Source organism: Nomascus leucogenys, chromosome X, assembly GCF_006542625.1.
Source record: "Nomascus leucogenys isolate Asia chromosome X, Asia_NLE_v1, whole genome shotgun sequence".
Lineage (NCBI taxonomy): Eukaryota > Metazoa > Chordata > Mammalia > Primates > Hylobatidae > Nomascus > Nomascus leucogenys.
The window spans coordinates 10,239,327-10,262,198 of record NC_044406.1 but is presented as its reverse complement, the minus strand read 5'-3'; the positions used below and the strand labels follow the sequence as shown (position 1 = coordinate 10,262,198).

Here is a 22,872-nt window from a genome sequence, read left to right as displayed (position 1 = left end):
CAAAGTGCTGGGATTACAGGCGTGAGCCACTGCGCCCAGCCACATCATCAACTTTTGAAGTTATATTTAAGAAATGCCTTTAGGGGAAGAAAATAATTGTTCATTATTAGAAAATGAATTAACTGTAAACTCAAGGTATGTGCCTATATAAATGTCTGTGCTCACTTAATTGGAGACATTTAAACAAGTTGAGTCTTAAAAGGAAAATCTTTTTCCTTTTCCTGGCCATAAGTAATTACTGATTCAACTTTTTAAGCAATTCAGAGCACACTGCAGGTGCGCCAGATTCAAATAAGCATTGCATAAACCAAATGGAGATAAAAGCTACCACGAACCTGAGTACTACTCCGGATGAGACACCAAAACCCACGTCTAACTTAGCAACTAAGTGCACAGTATTGATTCTCATTGGTCAGTGTATGCATAAGTCACTTTGATGAAACCATCTACAGATTTTTAAAAAATCCTTGTAGCCCTTGTTCACAACCAGTGATCTTTGGAAGTTAAGGTCTGCTGAGGTGAGTTACAAGGCAGGTGCTATATTCAATGCTGGTATGGTACTGATACCATTTCTACGAAGTTAGAACTTTCTTAAACATCTGAAGATAGGGGAGGCACGTGAGACTAAAATAAGGATTAGAGGAGTGACTGCAGAGACTGTCAGTTGGTAATGAGGGAGGAGGAGGAGAAACTGGTGTTGGCCCCAGATGAGACCACAATGCAGCAACAAGACAGCACAGAACTGCAGGAACTTCTAGGAACCACTGTCTGGTCCTGCTGCCAAGTGAGGCAAAACCAAAGAGGGATTTAACAAAAAAAGGCCCAAAGGAAAAACAAAATGAAACCTAAAGTTATGAGTCAAAAGGTTACCCCACTGTTACCCTGCATTAAAGAGGACAAGGCCAGAGTGAAAACTCTCTCTCCTGGTTCTTTCAAACAAGACAGGCTTTATTTAGATCACCAAAAATAACATTTTACAGAAAGGGAACCATAACATTACACAACAAAGTATAGCTGTAAAATCTCAAATAAGAAAGGCAATGCTTTCTTTAGATCACCAAAAATAATGTTTCACAGAGAGGGAACCGTTAGAAGCAAATGCATAGCTGCAAATTTTCTTTTGCCATCAATATCGATTCCCTCTAAAATACTTTGAGACTACTTTGTGGTTTCCAAGTACAAACTAAACCTTTTTGAACAGAGTTGCTCGGCTTCATCAAAAAAATAAAACCAATTTGCAAAAAATATTTGTTTAATGCTAACAAATAAAGAGACAATGTGGTTCTTGCTAACTAACTGCAGTGTCTACTGAAATGGCCTAACCTATTTCATGAATATTTCACTGTGAACATAGTTGCTTTTTCCTTGCCATCACAGATGGCCTGCAAAGTAACAAGTGTCATGTCAGAGCACTTTCAGGCACCCAGGGAATCATTCCTAACAGAATAACTGCAGTATGTGGGCAACTCAAACAACAGAGCCCCAAGGTGGGCATTGTGTTTGTGCTGTGGGTAAAGACCCACCACCTTGTTAGTTGTTCACCTGGAACCCAGAGCGCCAAACTAGACAGAGCAGTTGCTCTTACAGAACCATCAACATTTTAATAAATTGCCCGGGGGTTCTTGGTGCTGTAATGTGCCTCACAGGCAGCGACGTAAGCCGACTCTGGGAAGAAGTCATCACGGTATTCTGCTAAAAACCTGGAAAAAAAATAGCCCCAATGAGCACCATACTAAGGACTAAATACCATCAAGCAAAATATTGACTTTCAACCTACTAACATTTCAACTGTTTTTTGGTATTAGGAAGAAAAAAATGACTATAATTTTGATCTCTCTATATTGATTATTTTCACTGCACTTATCCAGCTTCTATGTGAATTACTACTTATCTGAATGCCTTCACCATCATCAGGTGTACAAATGGAAACAGAACCTACACTCCACCAGGTGGCAGTCTGGTTATATAAACACTTCTGTTGGGGGGGGTGGGGGAAGCCCATGAATGTTTCTACATTTTTCTGTTGTTCAAACAAACTATTAAAAACAACAGATTATAGGCTGGGCGCAGTGGTTCACGCCTGTAATCCCAGCACTTGGGGAAGCCGAGGCAGGTGGTCACGAGGTCAGGAGATTGAGAACATCCTGGATAACACGGTGAAACCCCGTCTCTACTAAAAACAGAAAAAATTAGCCGGGCGTGGTGGCGGGCGCCTGTAGTCCCAGCTACTCGGGAAGCTGAGGCAGGAGAATGGCGTGAACCCAGGAGGCGGAGCTTGCAGTGAGCCGAGATTGCGCCACTGCACTCCAGCCTGGGCGACAGAGTGAGACTCCGTCTCAAAAAAAAAAATAAATAAATAAAATAAAAAATAAAAAATGATTATAAACAATAAATCTTACTTCAGAAATGTACATCATTTATATGAGCAAAGTCACACAAAAATTGAACAGAACAACTAGTAATGGCATTTGGTGTCCTAATTTGCCATGCCAAAACATGTTACAGTTCTAGCTAACAGTACCAAGACGCAGAAAAGACTCCTATGTATGAAGACGGATGTTAAAAATGTGCTGGTCATTCAAGAATCTGCAATATACATATGATATCTTGACTCAAACTTCAACTGATTTTGCCATGGAGGGCTAAGACATTCTCACATGTGCAATATTCACTAATAAGCACATTAGCCTTATGCTTGCTTCCCAGTGACTCCCACCTGCCCAAATTCCTAAAAATGTGCAAATCTTCTTTAGTATAAATTGAGTCTAAACTCATTGGATAGCTAACTCTTTTTCTTCTATGAGTGTACTCTTTTTATGATCATTATTGAGTCCACTGATTCTGGTTGATATCTTCCAATACATTTTCAAAACCTCTTACTAGGTTTATTAATAAGTCCTCCTAAGTTACTTCCTAAAATTCTAATTTCTATTTTGTATTAGGCATGCATCAAAATTAGCAGGATTTCCTATGCTATCCTGCAGCTGACTCTTCATATTTTCTTGGCATTATTTGATTTCAGTTTACAAAATTTTATGCCAAATAGAGTTGTAGGTTTTGTTGAGGAAGAGGCTGGGAGGGAAGAGGGTCTTTTGGAAACTTGTTCCCAAGAAAATGTTGTGAAGTCTAATTCCACTCATGGACACTTTATTCAAAATGCCTACATGAAAGGATCTCTTAAAACCACAAGACGATTTCCCTGGCTGGGATACTCTCCACTCTGTGGTAAATCCTACTTGATGAGTCAGGGTGGGGCCTGGATACAAGGAAGAGATGCTCCTTAAAGAGAAGGAAGAAACAAAGTCAGGTAGCTAGGATGAGCTGGGTGAGGCAGGGGGACGACTAGCCTTGAAGGCCAAGGAGAGAAAGTGGTCCATAGACATCATCTGGAAGGGAGAGGACACAGCAGAGCCTCAAGTCAAATGATCCTATTAGATAAAAAAATAACTGGCTTTGTCAGCTGCAGGAAACAGTACCTTGGTCTGAATTCATACATGACAACACAGACGAGGGGTCTTTTCTCTTAATTCTAAAGTAAACACCAAAATCCAACCTATAAATGCTACTATTTAAGTTAGTTTATGTACATGCAACAAAGGAAAGTCCAATGCTTGAGGTGCTGTTGAACAAAAAAATGTAAAACTAAATTATCATCAATCTCAATCACTTCTACTTTAGAAAATTTATTTTCTATTTATAAGGGGTTTTTTTTTAATTAAATTCTTCTAGTGAGACAAAAAAACTTCACCTCTGTACAATGAATGCCCCTAACTCAGAAACCAGAGAAATTATGGAAAATATAAATACCAAAAAAACCCACTCCTAATTCCCATTATGGTTAGAAGCAACCATACTTAGGTAATACTTCTACTATTTAAAATACCACAGAGCTGACATCCCCATGTGCTAAAGACAAGTTCAGAAAAGCCACATATATGGCAACAGATGTAAGTTTTGACAAAGTAATAAAAATACCTCAAAAAGAGATCAAAGTGCTTCAATAAAGCCTTCAGATTCTTCTCAGAAAAGGACATCTTTCCAAGGATTTCTGGAAGTTTCACTGCATTAAAAATAAAAGCAAAACCATTTACAATTAGCAGAATCTGACAATGCATAGGATTCACTCAGGGAAGGTCTGGGCCCCTCCTTATCTCTACTGGAACTGAAATTAACATCCACATTATCAAACAAAACCCCATACTCTTACTGAACAAAGACAGAGTAGCAGTACAAATATTACAAACTTAATTTTTATGAAATTTAAGATTCATTCAGTGCCTTTTCTTCGATATGTTACCTTCAATTTTTCTTGGATCCCCAAATTTCTTAGTTAGATAATTATAGCCCAAACCACAAGGTGTACAGAAAGCTAACAAGAGAATGCAAAATGAAAAATGGAAAGAAGAAAGCAGGAACCAGGATTCTTACCAAACAATCGCAGCAAATGTTGTGCCCCGTAAATGTAAGAGGGTGGAGGCGGCTGGTCACCTGGGGGGTAATTGTCAGGCACAAGCTTCCAGGAGAGGACCTGGAAAAAGCACGAATTGAATGCTTTTGTTATTCTTAATGGAGACACTTCCAACTACCTAACAATTATGACAGTAAATTGTACGTAGAGGGGAAAAAATAAGTGATTGGATCAAAATAAACACAAGCTTACAAAAAACAAAGACGAAAGGCAAAAACACTTAAAATAGATTTAAAAAGTCTTTAATTTCTTAACTTGCAACAGTTATTCTCTATAAATAACTGTAACTGTTTAGGTTCTTTAGTCCCTTTCTCTTTATTGAAAATCCTGCTGCATGGCCAGGCGCAGTGGCTCATACCTGCAATCCCAGCACTTTGGGAGGCCGAGGTGGGTGGATCAACTGAGGTCAGGAGTTTGAGACCAGCTTGGCCAACATGTTGAAACCCCATCTCTACTAAAAATACAAAAAATTAGCCAGGTATGGTGGTGGACGCCTGTAATCCCAGCTACTTGGGAGGCTGAGGCAGGAGAGTCACCTGAACCGAGGGGAGGCAGAGGTTACAGTGAACTGAGGTTGTGCCACTGCACTCCAGCCTGGGCGACAAGAGTGAAACTCCGGCCCCCCTTCCCCCCTACCCAGAAAAAAGAAAATCCTGCTGCACTAGAGAAAGAATGAAGCATTAAAAAGTAATCCATAGATGTTCTGAATAATATTACTGTTGTTTCAAGATTCCTTAATTTCTTGCTGTTAGATTCATTATGGAAACGAATTCGAATCTTTTAACCCCTTGAATCAACTGAAACAGACTTCAAACCTGATAACTGATTTGTCTTCATTCTGAATTTCAGAACTGTGGGTGGACTTGGGGCTTTTGTTAAAGGGAGAGTTGCATTTCAAAACTCTCTGATGAATTTCCGTAAAAGTACTTCAGCAAATTATAGAACCAGAGCCTACTCTACTGAGCTGCTACTTTGGCTTTTGGGACGTCATATTCAATATGGAAACAGTGAGACTGGAGGAAGTCCACCAGCAGACAAAGCAGAAAGATGCCCCCACAAACTCAGAAATGCTGATATAGTCAGTTTAACAACATGAAACTGCCAGAAGCTAATAAGCACCAAGGTGGCCCTGAAGGATCCAGAACAAAGGCCTAGCTTCACCTTGGCCCCTGCCTAGACAGGCCTAAACTCTCGCCTAGGTCTCCACCCCCAGCGACCCACTTCTGCACTGTGGAGCATTGAGGGAAGGGATCGTTCCAGCATCTTTACAGCATCCCCAGCACCTGCCCAGTGCACACAGCTGAAGCTGACTCAAAGGAAACATACGGGACTTTGCAATCTCAGGGGCATGAACAGCACTTGGCATGTACAAAAGCAGGTCATCTGGCTCTATCTCACTCACTCAATTCTGTGTTTCAAGGCAGTTTATAATCTTCTATTTATGAAGACACATTTTCCAGGGAAAAACGGTAGGTTTCTAGTCAGGGGATTCCCAATGGGGTATGCATGGGAACCACTGATGGATCGTTATTGGCATGTGCTGGCCCAGACCAGCCCCTAGTACTGTGGAGCACCGATTGGAACTGAGAGAAAGAGCCCTGGTCAAAAAACACGGTGGTAGAGGTACATAAGAAGGTGGGAATCCACGAAGGTCTCATGAGTCCTTGTGAGAGCCACCTGAACCCCAACCATTTCCCAGAAAGCACTTTTAAACTATAAGTTGCAGCTGTACCTAAAACCACTAGATGGCGCATTCGCACTGCAGACCAGAGTGGGAATAGCCCTTACTTGACAACTCAGATGCCCCTTAAATTCACGATTTCTCTTCAATAATAAAATTCGTAGTGCATTCTTATCTGAAAAATGGGCATGTCAGGGACTGCTTGAACTAGGGATTTCCTAACTTACCCTCAACAATTATCATAACACAAATTAGGCTTTCTACATTCTTTATGGGGTCAGCCAACCGTAGCCCCTGGGCCAAAGCCAGCCCAATGCTCCTATGTTCACAATGGTTGGGGAAAAAAATCATATGAATAATATTTTGTGATATGTGAAAATCACATGACATTAAATTCTCAGTGGCCATGAATGAATTGAGGGGGCAGCACAGAGTCACACCCCTTTGTTTATGGCTTTCCTGCTGGAACGGCAGAGTTGAGCAGTCTCTCAAGAGACCTTAGGGAACACACTACTGAAGATAGTCATCATCTAGAAGAAAGTTCTGTGACCTTTCTTCCCATCATCAAGTGCTCTTTGCCTAGGCTGGGCACAGTGGCTCATGCCTGTAATCCCAGCACTTTAGGAGGCAGAGGCAGGAGGATCACTTGAGCTCAGGAGTTGGTGACCAGTCTGGGCAACATGGCAAAACTTAGTCTCTACAAAAAAATGCAAAAATTAGCCAGGCCATAGTGGCATGAGCCTGTAGTTCCAGCTACTTGGGAGGCTGAGGTGGGAGGATCGATCGCCTGAGCCCAGGAGGCAGAGGCTGCAGTGAGCTAACATCCTGCCACTGCACTGCAGCCTGGGTGATAGCGTGAGAGTGAGACCCTGTGTCAAAAAAAGAAGAAAATTTTCTTTGCCTAGCAAAGCCATTTTCCCCTGTGCAACTCCTACTCACCTTAAAAAAAAAAAAAAAAAAAGGAAATCTCACCTCCTAGGAGACATTCACAGAATATGCTGATAAACTGAGACGTCTTCAGAATCCCTGACAAACTCACCACCTACAGATCACCTAATGGGCCTTAAAAATAGTTTTAAAATGAAAAGTTTTCCCATCTATCAAGTGGAAATCTGGTGGCAAGGCTGATCTCGAGAATTCCAAGTAATTTGGTTCAAGTGTCTGGCGCAGTGGTGGCCTAGAGCCCATCCCTGAAGGGACGGCTATTGGTATTACCGTTACTGATGGAGGGGAATCACGTATTTAAAGTAGGAGTCAGCAAACTACAGCCTGCTGGTCACATCCCGCCCAACTACTGCCTGTTTCTATATTGCCCACAAGCTAAGAGTGGATGTTATATTTTTAAATGATTGAAAAACAAAAAAAAATTTTCAAACACATGAAAATTAAATGCTAGTCAAATTTCAGTGTCCATAAATCAAGTTTTATTGGAATATAGCACACTCATTTTATTTACATACTATCTGTGGCTACTTTTGGAGTTAAGTAGCCTTGACAGGCACCACATGGCCCACAAAGCCTAAAGTATTTACCCTCTGGACCTCTGTGGAAAAAGTGTGTTGACATCTGTTCTATAAAGTAAAAATACTGGTATTTCAATAATTGCACTTATTTAAAAGATGATTGTCAGTGTAGGGCTGGAATCCTAACAATATTCTCACTTTAGAAACCAAAACCCACAGTGTTAAGCATAATCTTACATACAATTTTGATTAATGTTTACAGTAATAGCAACATGATGCTTCAAGAACCTTGACTTCCACCTACAGAATCGAAGTAATCACAAATGAAGGAACCATTGGGAACAAACATCAAACATTCTTTACCTCGTTTATTTCATTAGTTCTTCTCCCTTCAAAGCCAGCAAACACAGCACTCCCTTCCTTGCTAGGAGTCAGAGGAATAGGTGAAGATGATCTGCTATGCACAGGTGTCTCTTCCAAAGAAAAAGATGAAATTATTCACACAGCAACTGAATTAAAGACTGCCTCAAGACTGTTAAAAACTGCAGAATATAAATCTAAACTTGGTTCTCAGAAGTTACCAACCTTTAACGATAAGACTTTCCTTTTATAACAGATAGCACCTGAATTTTATTTGGTTAAAAAAATAAGGAATAAAGCACTGACACATGCTACAAAGTGGATGAACCTTAAAAGACTGCTTAGTGAATGGAGCCAATCACAAAGGGCCACATACTATGTTTCCATTTATATGAAATACCCAGGGTAGGCAAATCCAGAGAGACCAAAAGCAGCTTAGTGGTTGCCAGGAGCTTGCAGAAGGGGAAGCGGGGAGTGATTGCTACTGGGTATGGGGTTTCTTTTGGGGGGTGCTGAAGATGTTCTGGAATTGACTGTGCAGATGGCCGCACAACTCTGTGAATACACTAAAAACTACTAGATTGAACCGCATATGTGGATGTGTCAATAAAGTTGTTAAGTGTCACTGAATTATTCACTTTACAATGGTTAATTTTATATGTGAATTTCACATCAATAAATACAAATAAAAAATAAAAAATACAAAGAGAAACAGAAAAAGATAGCACTTTATTTTGTAGCACCTTTTTAAAAACAGTCTTTTTAAAAATTTTCCCAGCTGACCCTTTTCAATCTTCAATCAACCAATCTTTATTAACCACTTACATACAGATGATTCCATTTATATGAAATGCCCCAAACTGGCAAATCTATAGAGACAAATAGATTAATGGTTGTCAGGGGACATAGGGAGAGGCAAATGAGTAACTGCTAGTCGATGTGGGGTTTCTTTTTTGGAGTGGTGAAAATGTCTGAAACTGATTTCAGTGATGGTTGCCCAACTCTTTAATTTTGCCCAACTAAAACTATTTTGTTAGTTATCTATAAGACAGGGTGGTCTCTTTGTGTCGCCCAGGCTCGACTGCAGTGGCCCAATGAGAGCTCACTGCAGTCTTGGACTCTGGGCCTCAAGCGATCCTCCAGCTTCAGCCTCAGCCACAGCCACAGCCACAGCTCAGCCTCCCAAGTAGCTGGGACTATAGGTGCACATCATCACACCTGGCTAATTTTTTCTTTAAGAGATGGGGTTTCACTATATTGCCCAGGCTGATCTTGAACTCCTGGCCTCAAGTGATCCTCCTGCCCCAGTCTCACAGGCATGAACCACTGTGTCTGGAGACACTAAAAACTTTAAATGTGTGAATTTTAAGGTATGTGGATTATATCTCAATCAAACTGTTTTAAAAAAGCACCTGATTTTGTTTTAGCACTTGTTTATTCAAAGGGCTTCTCTTAAAGGTATGTCTTCTTCAACTCTGCCCTTCTGAGCCTTCCCAATCTTCAAAGAATCAGCAAATACTTTCATGCACCTGGAACTATGCCCCCAACACTGAGCTGTGATGGGGTGACACAATCAACAAGTCAGCCCTTTCTCTCGGGAGCTTATGATGTGGCAGGGACAGGATGTACACAAGGAAACGGGCACCTGAACACAGAATGGCACTGGGATGACAGTTTTGGGAGTTCCAACAGAATAATGCTTAGAAGGACCCCTGAAGGAGTCAGCACAGCAGGAGAGGCTGAGGGAAGAACAGGGCACAGGTCATACACAAGATACGCCTATTGGGGCATGGGGATTCGACTCCAGGTAGTTTTACCCTGACCTTAGCTTTGGAGGTGTTTTTGATATTTATGAGGGGTGTCTTAGATTTCACAGCCTGCGAGCAGCTGAGCTCTGTGAAAGGAAGGCCACCAGGCTTCCACCTCTGGAGTTGGGTGCTTGGCGCCTGCTGGTGTAGCTCTGTTTCTGCCTCCACACAGTGTGCCGGTGGACAGGCATGCAAGCTGCCTCCCCTACTGCTGACTTCCTAACTCACCGAGCCTGCGAGGCACCAGGTGACATCGTCGGCCCTGCTGCCATCAACTTTCCATTTCACACGTTTTTGGCAGTCAAGGGTGGAAGGATATAAGCACAGAGCGCCCTGTATTTGTGAATGAGGTCTTCAATGTAAAGTGAATACTACTAGTAAGAGGGCTTCATTAGCATAGGCTAAACAACCAGATTGTAATTAATTTGGGGAAAATTCCTGGTTAGTGTATGATAGCTAATGTTAGTTTCTACAGTAATTGTACCTGATTCATGGCACCTGTTTTAGCAGTTTTTCAAAGTTTAAAATGATTAATTAGCAGTGGCTTACTTCTAAGTTTTATATTACAGCAAATCAACCTGTGTGTATTTTGGAAAAAAAGAAAGTAAACTCTTGTCTAATTTATTTTGCCCATTGAAACATTCCAGCTGAAAATCAAGGTGAGCAAATCTGATGAAGTTTGAGTTGGGCTAAGAGGAGGTGAGAAGAGATTATGGAAATCTGAGCATTCTTACTTTGATATTTTAGGACAGACCTTTGCAAATTAAACTTTAGAATGGAGAGACTACAGAGACAGAGTACAAAGAAAACAAAAAGCTAAACAACCCATTAGAATTGCTCATTTTGAATGCTTCGTTAGGCCTAGCTACACAATATATAGAATTCCGATAACTCAATTTGCTCACAACTGGTAGAGTGATGGCAAAAAAAAGAAAGGCTGAGGGAACAGCCCAGTCCTGCCTCCAACACAGCCGCACTGCAATCTGTGCCGGGTACTTCAACTTTCTACAGCTCCAGAAAGCAGGCAGCATAAGAGCACTTTGGACATGGGAATCACACGCACTGTACACACACACATGTAACCTCAGCACCATGCCTGGCACTGACTAAACACAAGGTACACGCTGGCTCTCCCCGGCCTGGGGCACCCGAGAATGAACCTACTCTTTTCCAGGTGCAGGAAGAGCTTGGGCATGCTGGCAGACGTGTCCTGCTGCCGGCGCTTGGGCTGAGGTGAAGCGCTGCTCTCAGAAAGCCTGTCACAGTTGGCACTGTGGCGCGTGGACCGCCTCAGAGACTGCAATGCTTCTGGCTCAGCTTTGCGCCTTTTGGGGGTGGCTGGTTCACCAGTGGTCGGCTGACTCTCTGTGGACTGTGGCGTGGATGGATTCAACAAAGGCGGGCTGGGAGAGAGTTCCTCCTGGCTCCTAGGGAAGATGGAGAATGTCACACACAGCTCAAAGGGCCTTTCCAGAACATGGAGTGCTTCTGAAGACACGAAACGCTCTCTCTACTCCAGGAGGGTCGTAAATATGTACCTAAGCGACTTGGACCCTCTCCATAACTCTGCAAGGCACGCTGGCATTAAAGATTGTGATGCCCCTGTTATATGTGTCTTAGAGCAGTGGGTCTCAAGTGGGAGCAGTGTTGCCCTGACAGGGAACAGATGGCAATGTCTGGAGACATTTTTGGTTGCTGCAACTGAGGAAAGAGGTGCTATCGGCATCTAGTGGAGGAAGGCCACTAATGCTGTTAAACATCCTATATTGCACAGGCAGCTCCACAACAAAGAAACATCTGATTCAAAACATCAATAGGGCCGAGGCTGAAAAACGCTGGTCTAAAGAACAAGAATACCCTACCACCTCATTGAAACGTCACTACTGGCAGGACTAGGAAAAGCATCGGGGTTGCTGTGTGAAAACACACAGCCCACTCCGAAGGAGTCTCAAGGTTTGAAGTAGGCCCTGGGCACTTTGACACAGGTCCCCAGTGAGTCCTGCAGGCCTCTCACCTGGGGTGAAACTGACATGGGGAAAGGGAAAGGAGAGAGAAGCTACCAAAGGAAGGATGGCTGAGAGATGGTGGCCAGGTGGAAAGAGAAGCTGGGGAGCCGACAGCCATGAAGCAGAGGGAGAAAGGGAGGGCAGGGCAAGGTGGCCGAGGCAAAGGGCAGCGCGCTGCAAGTGGAAGGTTATCAGTTCACCTGCAGGCAAAGTTTTGCAGCACAGCAGTAGATGAAGGCAGACGATAAGTGGTTAACAGAGGAGACAGATGAGTGGAAATCATGAGAACAGGCCACTCTCTTAGGAAGAGAGGGAAGAGGGAGCGAGCACAATACCTTATAGAGATTAAAGGAAAGACTTTAGGTTGCAGGATCTCCCTCCCTGCCCCCTCAAAAAAGAAAAGAGCATGCTCGGTAACTGAGGGAGGAAAAGTGGTGACATCGCAGAGCAAGAAGAGAAGTAACTTTTACTGAAGGCCAAAGTTTGCAGGCCCTGTGTGAACATCCATTTAATACTACTAGCTAGGCCTGCCTTCAGTCCATCCCACACCTGCAAAAGGAGGAGGTTCCTAAGGAACCTCGGCAACTAACACAAACAGCCAGTGAGGCGGCTCAATTCAAACCTGCCCCTTCCACCCTCCTCGGCCTGTGCTCTCTTCACCCCACTCCCTACCATCTTCCCCAAAATGGGATAGCTGCTCATCATCCCGCCTAAGTTCTCTATGCTGGGGTCTTCACTTGGTAAAATCTGCCAGAGCCATATGAAAGTGAATGATGACTTAGCTTACCCAGGAAAAAAGAAAACCACCAGGACACACACTTTTCATTTCCTTCCCTCCTCCAAACATGTTGGCCCACACCATCAGATTGAACTCTTCAAAATAAGGATCTGATTATTGTACTGCTGACATGTGAGGGTGAAAGTGCAGGCTATATAACTTACCTGTTAGTGCTTGTGGCACTTTCCTTAATTGGAAGAAAAAACTTAGATGAAGTCACCTTTTTATACTGAGCTTGTTCATATGGATAGAGTAAAACCAACGGGAGAGTGTAATCAAAGGTTATTCTTAATCCATCCACCATCTCCTTACAAAGGTCAACACTGGGAGGATTAAAAAGAAGAGATTAGAGACACAATTAAGTAAGAGGTACTTTCCAAATATTCACAATGAAGTTGCCAATTTTTAATAGGCCAGCTTTAAATCTAATCATTATATATTACACCTACATACATACAAAATGAAATGGATTTGTAGCTACTGTCAAGATTACACAGGAAAACATAAAGTGCAGAAAGTATAGCAGTCACTTTAACTTACCCCATTAAACACAAATAAATACGTTCGAGGCCACACGAGGTGTCCAGCAGCCTGTGCTGCAAAAGTGGACAGGTGGACACACCCCTATCACTGCAAGCTGAAACGGGTTGACCCTAGTGAACCCCTAACCCTTGCTTTAACTCCAACACCACCTTTCTGCCTCTCATCTAGCTGGGTCATGTGTGCCAGGCAGGATACAGGAAGCTTTCTCTGACTGGAATGAAAACCTGTTTGTAAACAAGCTTTGAGAAATCCTTACTGCCCATTCTGGTGCTTCTCAAGGAAAGTTCTCGCCCTAAACAGTATCACTGAAAAAACTGTCTCAGTGCTGAGGCAGTGCACTTTCAATGCATCCATGTAAGACGTGTAAATAGTTATTGAAGTACTGAAGATTTCACAAAAGTGACAAGGTTTTAATATTAGATGATTCAATGAATTATCAATAAATTATTAAATATTAAATGAATTAAAAATAACTGAAGAGAGACAAGTGTCACCTGTTCTAAATGGAAGCCACCTCTCTAATACAGAGAGAACCACAAAACACCAAACATGCCAGTACTCACTTCTTTTCTGCTGGGATATAATGCACGTTCATGTTGGCATGTGGCATAACGTGATGGTGACGAGGCCTCTCATTGGCTGAAAAGGCTGCATTGATAGCAAAATGCTTCACATAGGATTCCAAAATCGTTATGATGTTGGTCTGGCATGGAAGTTTCACTAACTGTTAACAAAAACATAGACATCTGATGTATGCATCCTAATTGAACAAACCACATATTCCAAGAAACACTGGTCACGTCTGTATCATTTTTTAACTCAAAAATAAAGCAAAGCCAATTCTGTTTGAATAGAACTTCTTAAATATGTTCACAATCTCTTTGATCTTTTTTTCTCTACTGATCATAACCTTATGTAGATTACAATATTACTTTTTTGAATAGACGTAAGCAGTGATTCTTAATCTTAGTGATCTGTTAGAACAACCTTGGGGAACTCCTTCAAGTATACCTGCAGTTGGACTCCACCACAGATCAATTAATTCTTAACTTCTGGGCTGAAGCACAAGCAGCAGGATTCTGGAAAGCTCCCAACACAACCCAGAGCTGTGTGAGTTATAATTTAATCAGCTGCACAGCACCACTGGCAGAGAACTTTAAAACCTGACTCAATACAAAGCTGAAAAATATAAATTTCATTCCTCCAAGATTCGCTATTGCTTACGTCTATGATTGCAAAATATGGCAAAATGAAAATGCCAAACAAATTAATGTTTTATACATTCTCCCTACATACCCGTTTCCTCCTGTTAATGTAGTAACAATCATCCTCCAGCTGCTTCTTCAGAACTTCAGGGATTTCTATAGTTATTGTTCTTTCTTCCATTTCCCTTCTTGTTTGAAGCTCTGGTTCTTCTTTCTGCAATATCAAAATTCCTTTTTTAGCTATTTAAAACAGTAGGAGAGTCAATATCCAAGGAAGGCCTGCTATGAAACAAACCCAGCTAATCCTCAACAATCATAGTATGCCATGTGTTCTAATTAAAAGTATGTTAAAGGCCAAAAGTTAACTTGTTTGGGGGCACTAAACACAATGCAAATATGTATTTCATTTCTTTCCCATTTAAGTTTACCACTCAGATTTATATTAACTTTGGATGCAGGCAGAAGACATTACAGTCTGTAGGCTCCATTAAAAAAATTAATCATTATAAAACAAATAATTTGACTGGAAAGAAAGATAACTATAATTTGTGGAAACATTTTAGGGGCATAAAGAGCCACTGAGAGACTCATACGGTGACTATAAGTAAGGGTTGCTTTCTTTAAATGTCAAATAAAAATTTACATTATTGGTTTAAAAGATGTATCTTTAGAAAACAATTCACAACTGGAGTATTTCAGTGTGAATTTTTACGGTGAAATATATAAACAAAATATATAACAAAGAGAAAGTTTTTACAATAAAAACTTTATACCACTTCAGTCTTTTCTTCAATATCACTTTCTTCACTTATTTCTTCATCCTTGTTTTCACTACAGTCAGAGGAACTGCTTAATGCTAGGTGAAACAAAAGCATCCGGTAAACTCGCATTATATACTTCACCAACCCTTATGTCTACAGATCTTCACGTGTAGTGCGGGTGCTACTGGAAACAACAAACTGCAATTCCATGTATTTTTAAATGCCAAACACAAATACTGTATCTTTCACAATAGAAATTTATTTTGACAACCAGTTTCAATGGATGCAAAAATCACACTAGCTAATGATCAGAAAGTGTATTGTCAGTTAGGATCCTACAGTTTCCTGTTGCATTCATAAATGGGACCAAGGCCTGGGAGGTGCCAAAAAGAGAACAGATCCCATGAGAACACACCCATGAGGGGTTTGTACAAAGATGCTGGCCGAGAGGGCAGTAGTCACAAGCATGACTCTGCTAATGTTCTATTACTGATTTACTGACTTATATTGACTGCTACTTTAATTGTCAAAAATAAATGGGGCAAATATTATACATAATGAGCTTGAAGTGTTTCCCTGTCTAGAATTTCAGTGAATCCTTCTCTCAGCCTAGGTGGAAGTTCTTTCAGCCAAAGGAAATGAAGTGAAGCTACTCACAGTTTTCATCATTTTCATCTTTTTCTTCAGTGGGGAGGCCTTTTAAGACAGAGTCAACACCAGGCAACCTGCAGCGCTTCTTCTTTCTTCCTGTGCTCCTCCTGAAAAAGAGTAGCAAACAACTAAAATAAGTTTTGACATTGAACTCGTGAGTCTTGAGATCAAAACAAGATATAATAATCAATGAAATACATTTGAAAAATTATTAAACTTTAGAACATAAATGGTAATTTCCATTTCAGAAAATTATACAATAACCACTCTGAAAACACTAAGGTTATTTAGAATACCATAGGAACACTCTTCCCCTTACACACTTTAAATATTTAAAATTACTTAATAAATGATATTTGTCATTGTATTACTTTTATATCATAAAAATCTAAAACACTAAGAGAAAACACATTGGATAACATTTATATCTTGATTTTTGTATTCTTACAGGCGAGCTACAGCTTTTCTTGCCAATTTACGCTGTAATCTACGATTTTCATCGGTATCACGAAGCACATGATCTTCGGCTGCCCATCTATCCCAGCTAATTGAACAAAAAGGAAAATTCAGTACTTTAGTTTGATATGAAACAAAGGCTAAAAGTACCTCAAAGCAATAGAAATGCCCCAGAATTACATTTTAGAAAACGATTTAAATATTTTAAAATCACAAAGAGGAGGCAAATAAACTGAAAAAGTAACTCATTCAGACACAGAAACAACTGGGGTTTCCAGAATCACCCAGACAGAATCCAAATACAGTCGACTTAAAAGTAACTATTCCTCACAATAGGCAAGTTCTGGTAACAAAGTAAAAACAGGAAATGAATCAAACTTATCTACAAGTGTTTCTAAAACTTAAAGAAGTTTGCAATGCTACAAAGTAAAAACAGGAAATGAAACAAACTTCTCTACAAGTGTTTCTAAAACTTAAAGAAGTTTGCAATGCTACAAAGTAAAAACAGGAAATGAAACAAACTTCTCTACAAGTGTTTCTAAAACTTAAAAGAAGTCTGCAATGTTGCTATGCTACAAAGACAATCAATTTTCAGTCTGGTTTAACAAGTTCACTCACCTTCTGTTCCAACCATTAAAATGGATCAGATATTCTGGGATCTTTCTGCCTTTTTCGTCTTTCCCAACAATAACATCAACAATCTGAAACCAAATATTTCCCACAAATGACAGAACATACAGAAAATTAGAAGTTAGATCAGGAAAACTAATTCATAGACCCTTTTTTAAAGAAAGCATTCTCTCCTCTTTTAGACCTAGAGCTGGGTTGAAATATTTTTCCTTTCATTTTTTCCCCCGAGTGGACGCCTTCAAAATAGGAAACATCCGTCCAACCACCCCGTGATTGGTTTCTGAGTGTGAGACAGTGTGAGGCTTCTGAAGCCATTGGCCGGCCGATCTGTCACTAAGGAGAGAGTCCAGGCTAGATGAAAGCTGCAGCCCTGAGAGCTCTGGGAGTTGTAGTCTCCTGGGCTCCCTATGTCCAGCGCCAGGAGGGCTAGCTGGAGACTCTGGAATCCCTCCCTGTTGTCCCTAGAGGGAACAACTAAGACTAATGATGGGGCGGGTCCCCCCCCCCTCCCCGAGGAGACTCGAGGGCGAGGAGAAAGAGGGATAGCAGATGCGGTTAAAAGACAGGAGCAGCAGGGGAGGGAACTGAAGGCAGAATATGCTCATCCCTTTAGGGATGTCCTTTAGCATCTCTAATGGACAGAGCTGTCCAGACATCGCCACAGACACACCTGGGACTGCCCTTGTCCCTGCCGCCTAAGGCTTGGCCCAGGGGCCCTAGGAACCCAGGTCTCTGAAATGAAAGCACCTGGGTGTTTTCCTTGGGGATCTGGGAGACCTGGTGCCAACTCCTGCCCGCCACCCAAATCTGAGGAGCTGCAAGATGTGGCTCAGCTCCCGGAGACTTAGGTGGACCGGCCCGGGGCGCGATTCCCATCAACTATGGTCAGACCCACGTAAATCCTTCAGAGTTTGAAAACGTAAATGCTGCAAGGCCCTGGGGTACGAAAACACTGGGCCAACCTTGCCCTCGGGATGCGGTTCACGGTCTACAGGAGGGATGGGGCCTAAACTGGACTAGGGTCCCAGGGACACAACGTCGCAAGTCAGCGGCCAGCGCCGTAACTATGAATTAGAACCTGGATCGGACGGCCAGGGCATCCCACAGGAGCCCACCCGGCACCAGGCCGCACAGAAGGAGAGATTTAACGCGAAGACAGAAACCGTATTCGAGAGGCCTCCTCCCTCAGCGGCCACCGTTGCAGTCGGGGGCGCAAACGGTAGCCCCGGTAACGCGACAAAGCATGGGCGAGGCTCCCAACCGCGCCTGCGCCGCCCGGCCTGACGGAAGGAAGTGGAAGCATCCCAGACTCCGCCCCGACTCCCAGGCGTAGCGCCCTGTGAGCGCCCCCTGCCGGCCGCACCGCTCCTCGCAGGCCGAGGAGCCCGGCAGTCCCCCAGCTCCGCGCGGCCGTCCGCCCCCGCCCCCGCCCCCGCCTTCGGTCCCGGGTCCCCCAGCCCGCGCCTCCTCCCTGTCCCTCCGCGGCGGCACCTTGGCATCGTACAGCACTCGCGCCTTGGTGGGGTCAGGCTCGAAGCACAGCACTTTCTCCCCTGAGTGGAATTTAAATTTCATGCCCTCGCTCGCGCTCATTTGCTCATCGTGGCGGAGGGCGAGGCTCCGGGGCGGGCGGAGCGCGCGCGGTGGGGGAGGGCGGGCGGGGGCGGGGAGGCGGTGCGCCGTGGCCGGGGGGGGCCGGGAATGGCGGAGGCTGCGGCCGCCCCGCCCTCGGCCCCTCCTCCGCCCGCCCCGAGCCGCTGCCGGGACCTCGGAGGCGCCTGGCGCGCGCGCTCCCGCCCGGGCGCGTCCCCGCACGTCCCCGCCGGGGCTCCGGGAGGGGTGCGGGCGGGGAGCGCGACCCCCTGGCCAACGTCTACCGGCAGGACGTCTCCCGTCGCCCCCATGGGAGAGGGTCCCTGCGGCCTCCAGGCTGCGCCCACGTGCGCGCAGGGTCGTCCGTCGCCCCGAGCGCCCGCTCTCCGGCCCGGGCGTGGGAGGCGCCTAGGGAGAGAGAGAGCCGGTCTGGAGTAGGCACCCGGCGGCCGGGAGGCTGGACGGCGTCTGCCCCCAAGAGCTCCCTGGTCGTGCGCGCCGCGTCAGCCCCCTTGGCAGAGCAGCGCGCCGATGAATGTGGCCACGCTTGAAGAACGCAGCGCTGGAGCTGGCCCCAGGCGGGCAGTGGCCTCGGGCGAGGGCAGAAGGGCACTCCGGGCTGTGAATAGAACACTTGCTTATCCCTTCAGAGGACAAGCTGGTGGCAGGCCTGGAGCCCCCAGTGACGGGGTGAGCAGTGGGCAGCGAGGCAGATGGGTCCTTAAACAGTAGCTGACGTCTTCAGTGTCAGCTTCTAGCATGGCCTGACAGCCCCCAGCATCCCCGGAATGCCCCCCATGGTCTATCTGCTCCAATAGACTAAAAATTCCCTAAATAGAAGTACCCTTGAGGCCGCTATCAATATGGTACCTGCACAGAGTGGATGTTAAGTAAATACTTGATGAGCGAATGACAAGTGATGGGAGACTTGAAGGACAAACTTCCAGGGACAGGAAGGACGGTGCTGGGCTTTTTCTTTTGAGTTTTGGAATATAATTACTGGATTAGGACCGGGCTGGAGACCAGCTTCCAGGCTAATCTCTGCGGACCTGGTGAACTTCCCCTACTCAGTTCTAGCCTCCAGAAAGTTGCATTTGCTTCCCCTCCGCACGCTTCCTTCACCAGGTTCCTGGTATACATCCTTCACATTTCAGCGTGGGCATTGCCAACAGAAAAGCCCTCAGGCTTCCCAAGATGAATCATAAAGCCCTGAGGTGTTCCCTCCCAGGACTCTACTTAACCCCTTTCTTGCATGTACCACTGTGCTGTACAATGGGTTGTTCATTTGCAAAATGACCTCATTAAGACAGTAAGCTCTTTGAAGCTGGGGGTAGGGGTCTTATCCAATTCATCACGGCGTATTCGTGGCACATAATCAATATGGAATGAATGAACAGATTGATTTAGGAAATAGAACCCACAAAACTCAGTGGCCAATTGGATGCGAAGGAGAGGGAAGGAGGAATCTTGAGAAACTTCCAGGTTTTCTGGCCCAACGAATTGGGTGAGTAGTAGCTGCATCCGCCAGAATAAGGCTATACAGAGGAGTTAAAGGTTGGGGGAAGATGGTCAAATGGCCTTTGGGGTAATACGGTGCAGAAACTAGAACTGGAACCATGATTCCTCTCCAGGTTGTGGGTTATCAGAGATGAGAACAGTAGATGGTGGTGTTCCCCACAAATGGCAGGGGTGGCTTGGAAGCACACGTAATTGCACGTCCTGTGTAAACCATAACTGAAGTATTCACCTTTTTATTTTTCCTGCCCATGATTGGAGAGTTCTGCTGCAGGCTCTACACTTTCAGGGATAGGATTTTAGATGCTTTCCTTTGTTTCTCCCCATTTCCACCCCTTCTTATGTCATTGAGGAATTCCTCTTTCGCTGTTCCTCTAAAAAGTCCAAGAATACAAAAGTCTTCAGGAACCTAAAAGTTAAAAAGCCTGCCAATGGCAGCACCCCTTACAGTCCTCCTCCAGATTAGGATCCACTAGAGAGGGCTCCACCCTTAATGCAGGACATCATTTTTCCTCTCGGGTGTAAAGGTTAAGAACATGGCCAGCTCTGCAAACGACTCTCCAGGACCCAGTCCCATGCTTGTCACTTTCTAGCTTGTGACCATGGACAAGTGGTTAGTCTCTTTGTAATGCACTTTGTTCATGTTTAAAATGAAGGAAATCGTGGCTCCTACTTCATAGGGTTTTTTTTTAGGAGTCAGTGAGTCAATTCAGTGTACATGGCTTTGTGTAGTGCCTGACATAAAAGGGCTGGGTAAATATTTGATCTTAACATTAGGCATTTCTTATCTGTTTCTCCGTGTCCCCCATTCATTCATTCATTCATTCACCAATTACTTACTGGACCTCCTGTGTGCTGGTTGCTAGACACACAAAGTAGAATACATACATTACCCCTGTCCTCCCAGAGGGCACATTTCAGGAGGGCAGAGCAGCAAGCAATCAAGTTCAAGCTTTGTGTGCATACCCTGATAAAGCTGGTGTGGAATAGAGGAGACAGAAGAGCTTACTTCTCTCTAGGAGGAGGGAGAGTGAAAAAGCTCCAGAGAGGAAGGCACTCTTGAATTGCAGCTTAGGTGTTTTCCTCATTTTACAGTTTTTGAGGTTTGGACAGTAGTTTCGTCTGTATTTGGGCATGATTATAGAATGGTCTTGTTTTTGTCAGGATTAAGATAACCATTACATCTTATAACAAATCTTTTGGTTTCTCATTATAGGTCACCTACAGGAATTGCTTCTCTTAGCAAGGTGAGTGCAGTGCGGGATCCAGTTAGTTGCGTTGCCCGCCACCCCGCTGGCAGAGGCCCAATTTTGTTCAGGTGTTTGCCATCCCACATTGTTAGAGCAGACCTCCCACCAGGGCTGGAGGGAAACTTGATCGGGCTAATACAGTAGGACTCACTTCTGGGTATACATTTGGAACAGCTGGGGAACTTTGAAAACTTGTTAAAATACTGTTGCCAGAGGTTGGAATTTTGTTTCCAAAGTTCCCAGGCGATTCCACTGTGCAGGCGGGGCCGAGAACTACTGGTCTAAACCAATCCCGGCAATCCCCTTCCTCTTACAGTGAGTGATTGGTTTAAGTATGGTCATGTGATACATGCCTGGCCAATGAGAAATTCTTATAGCGAGTTAAAATGGGGACCTGTGAGTACTTCTGGAAAATATTTTCCACCTGCCTCCCCCCAAAAGAAATACATCTGGCATAAAGTCTCCTCTTCCTCACTGGGTGTTATCGTCTGCATCAGAATGCGGGGTTGGGGAGGGTGTCAGTGCTGTAGCCACCTTGGCACCACGGAGCTGGCCATCATCACTGAGGCTCTGAGGATGAGAGCCCAAGGCTAGCACTCGCTCACCTGGGTCATTGGGGAGCTCTTGAGCCCCTGGCTCACTAAATTAACTAATCCTGATGCTTAACGCCAAACTTCTTGCTCTGCGACATAATAAACCTCCATGCAGCAAAAGCATCCTGATCACGCCCCTCCTGCAGTTGTAGAGTTAGGTTATTGGCACCTGGTATGATGTCAATTGCTAATTTTGGTGATACTGATGAGACAGATCTCTGATGGTGAGAATCCATTTTTCCATGGACATGTAGACATAATTGATGTTGCATTTGAAATATTGTTTCACCTGTATTCAGTATTCAGTAGGCTTTGGGAATGAAGGGTAAACCTAGTTACCATTTATGATATGGTTTCAACTAAAATGTCTCTTTTAGGTTAGAAACAAACTTTAAATGAATTTCTGGAATAACCCATTTGTAAAGTTAAGAATAATCTATGATCTTACAACTTTGACCTTAGAGTTGGATGACCTTACAATTAGATTTTTTTTCTTCTTTTGGTCTTAGGTGATATGCAGACCTACATCCTAAGAATGTATTTTGTGGCTAATGAATATTCTGATAAAAGTTATAGTGATCCTTTTACAAAAGTTGCAATGCTTCTTAATCCTTAATCCTTGTTGGTGCTTCTCAGGTCAAGTGGAGTTGACTTTCACTGCTTCTGGGTTTCCACTCGTAATTCTTCAGATGTTATAGGGATGTAGTTCCAAGGTAAAAACCAAGCTACCTACATTGTGGCTATATTGTGGAGAAAGCGTTCCAGAATACTGCCATCAGTGCCCTCCAGCCAAAGACCACTAGGAACACACTTGTTGAACTTGAGTTGAACAAGTTGTATATTGTTTATTTCAGCCAGGGAGAAGGCGTACCTTGGGAAGTTGTGGGGAGCCTCAGTGAGGGAGTTAGAAAAGGCTTATTGGAAGACTTGAGCTTGTGTTCCGTGATTTGGTGGCTTGAAGCCCTTCTCCTTGGGAAGGAGTTAAGGAAGTAAGGTTTTCCTCTGCATTTGATGGTGTCATGAAGAGGGGATTTTAGGATTGGGTATTTGATTACATCTTACCTAGGAGGAGGAAAGACCAGATTGCAGCTGAAGCTGTGATTGGTAAAGA

The 22,872-nt window shown here is 43.8% G+C and overlaps 1 protein-coding gene across 1 annotated transcript; it reads right to left on the bottom strand.

The window, feature by feature from the left end:
• Positions 1–927: 927 nt before the first annotated feature.
• MSL3 (MSL complex subunit 3) lies at positions 928–18,502 on the bottom strand. Its single transcript, XM_003261020.4, has 13 exons — positions 18,302–18,502; positions 16,799–16,881; positions 16,173–16,268; positions 15,731–15,831; positions 15,086–15,168; positions 14,404–14,526; positions 13,671–13,831; positions 12,729–12,887; positions 10,945–11,207; positions 7,976–8,085; positions 4,429–4,528; positions 3,976–4,060; positions 928–1,700 (listed from the first exon to the last, which is right to left on the bottom strand). The coding sequence occupies exons 1-13, from the start codon at positions 18,401–18,403 to the stop codon at positions 1,601–1,603; spliced, it is 1,566 nt and encodes a 521-aa protein (XP_003261068.1). The 5' UTR covers positions 18,404–18,502; the 3' UTR covers positions 928–1,600.
• Positions 18,503–22,872: the final 4,370 nt, after the last annotated feature.

Coding starts and splice junctions, on each gene's coding strand:
- MSL3 (XM_003261020.4), bottom strand. CDS start 18,403: ATGAGCGCGAGCGAGGGCATGAAATTTAAATTCCACTCAGGGGAGAAA. Junction 14,527..15,085: donor TTGAAGAAAAGACTGAAGTG/GTATAAAGTTTT, acceptor TTGATATTGCAG/AAAGAAGAACCAGAGCTTCA. Junction 4,529..7,975: donor GAACTAATGAAATAAACGAG/GTAAAGAATGTT, acceptor TGCTTTTTCCAG/GTCCTCTCCTGGAAGCTTGT.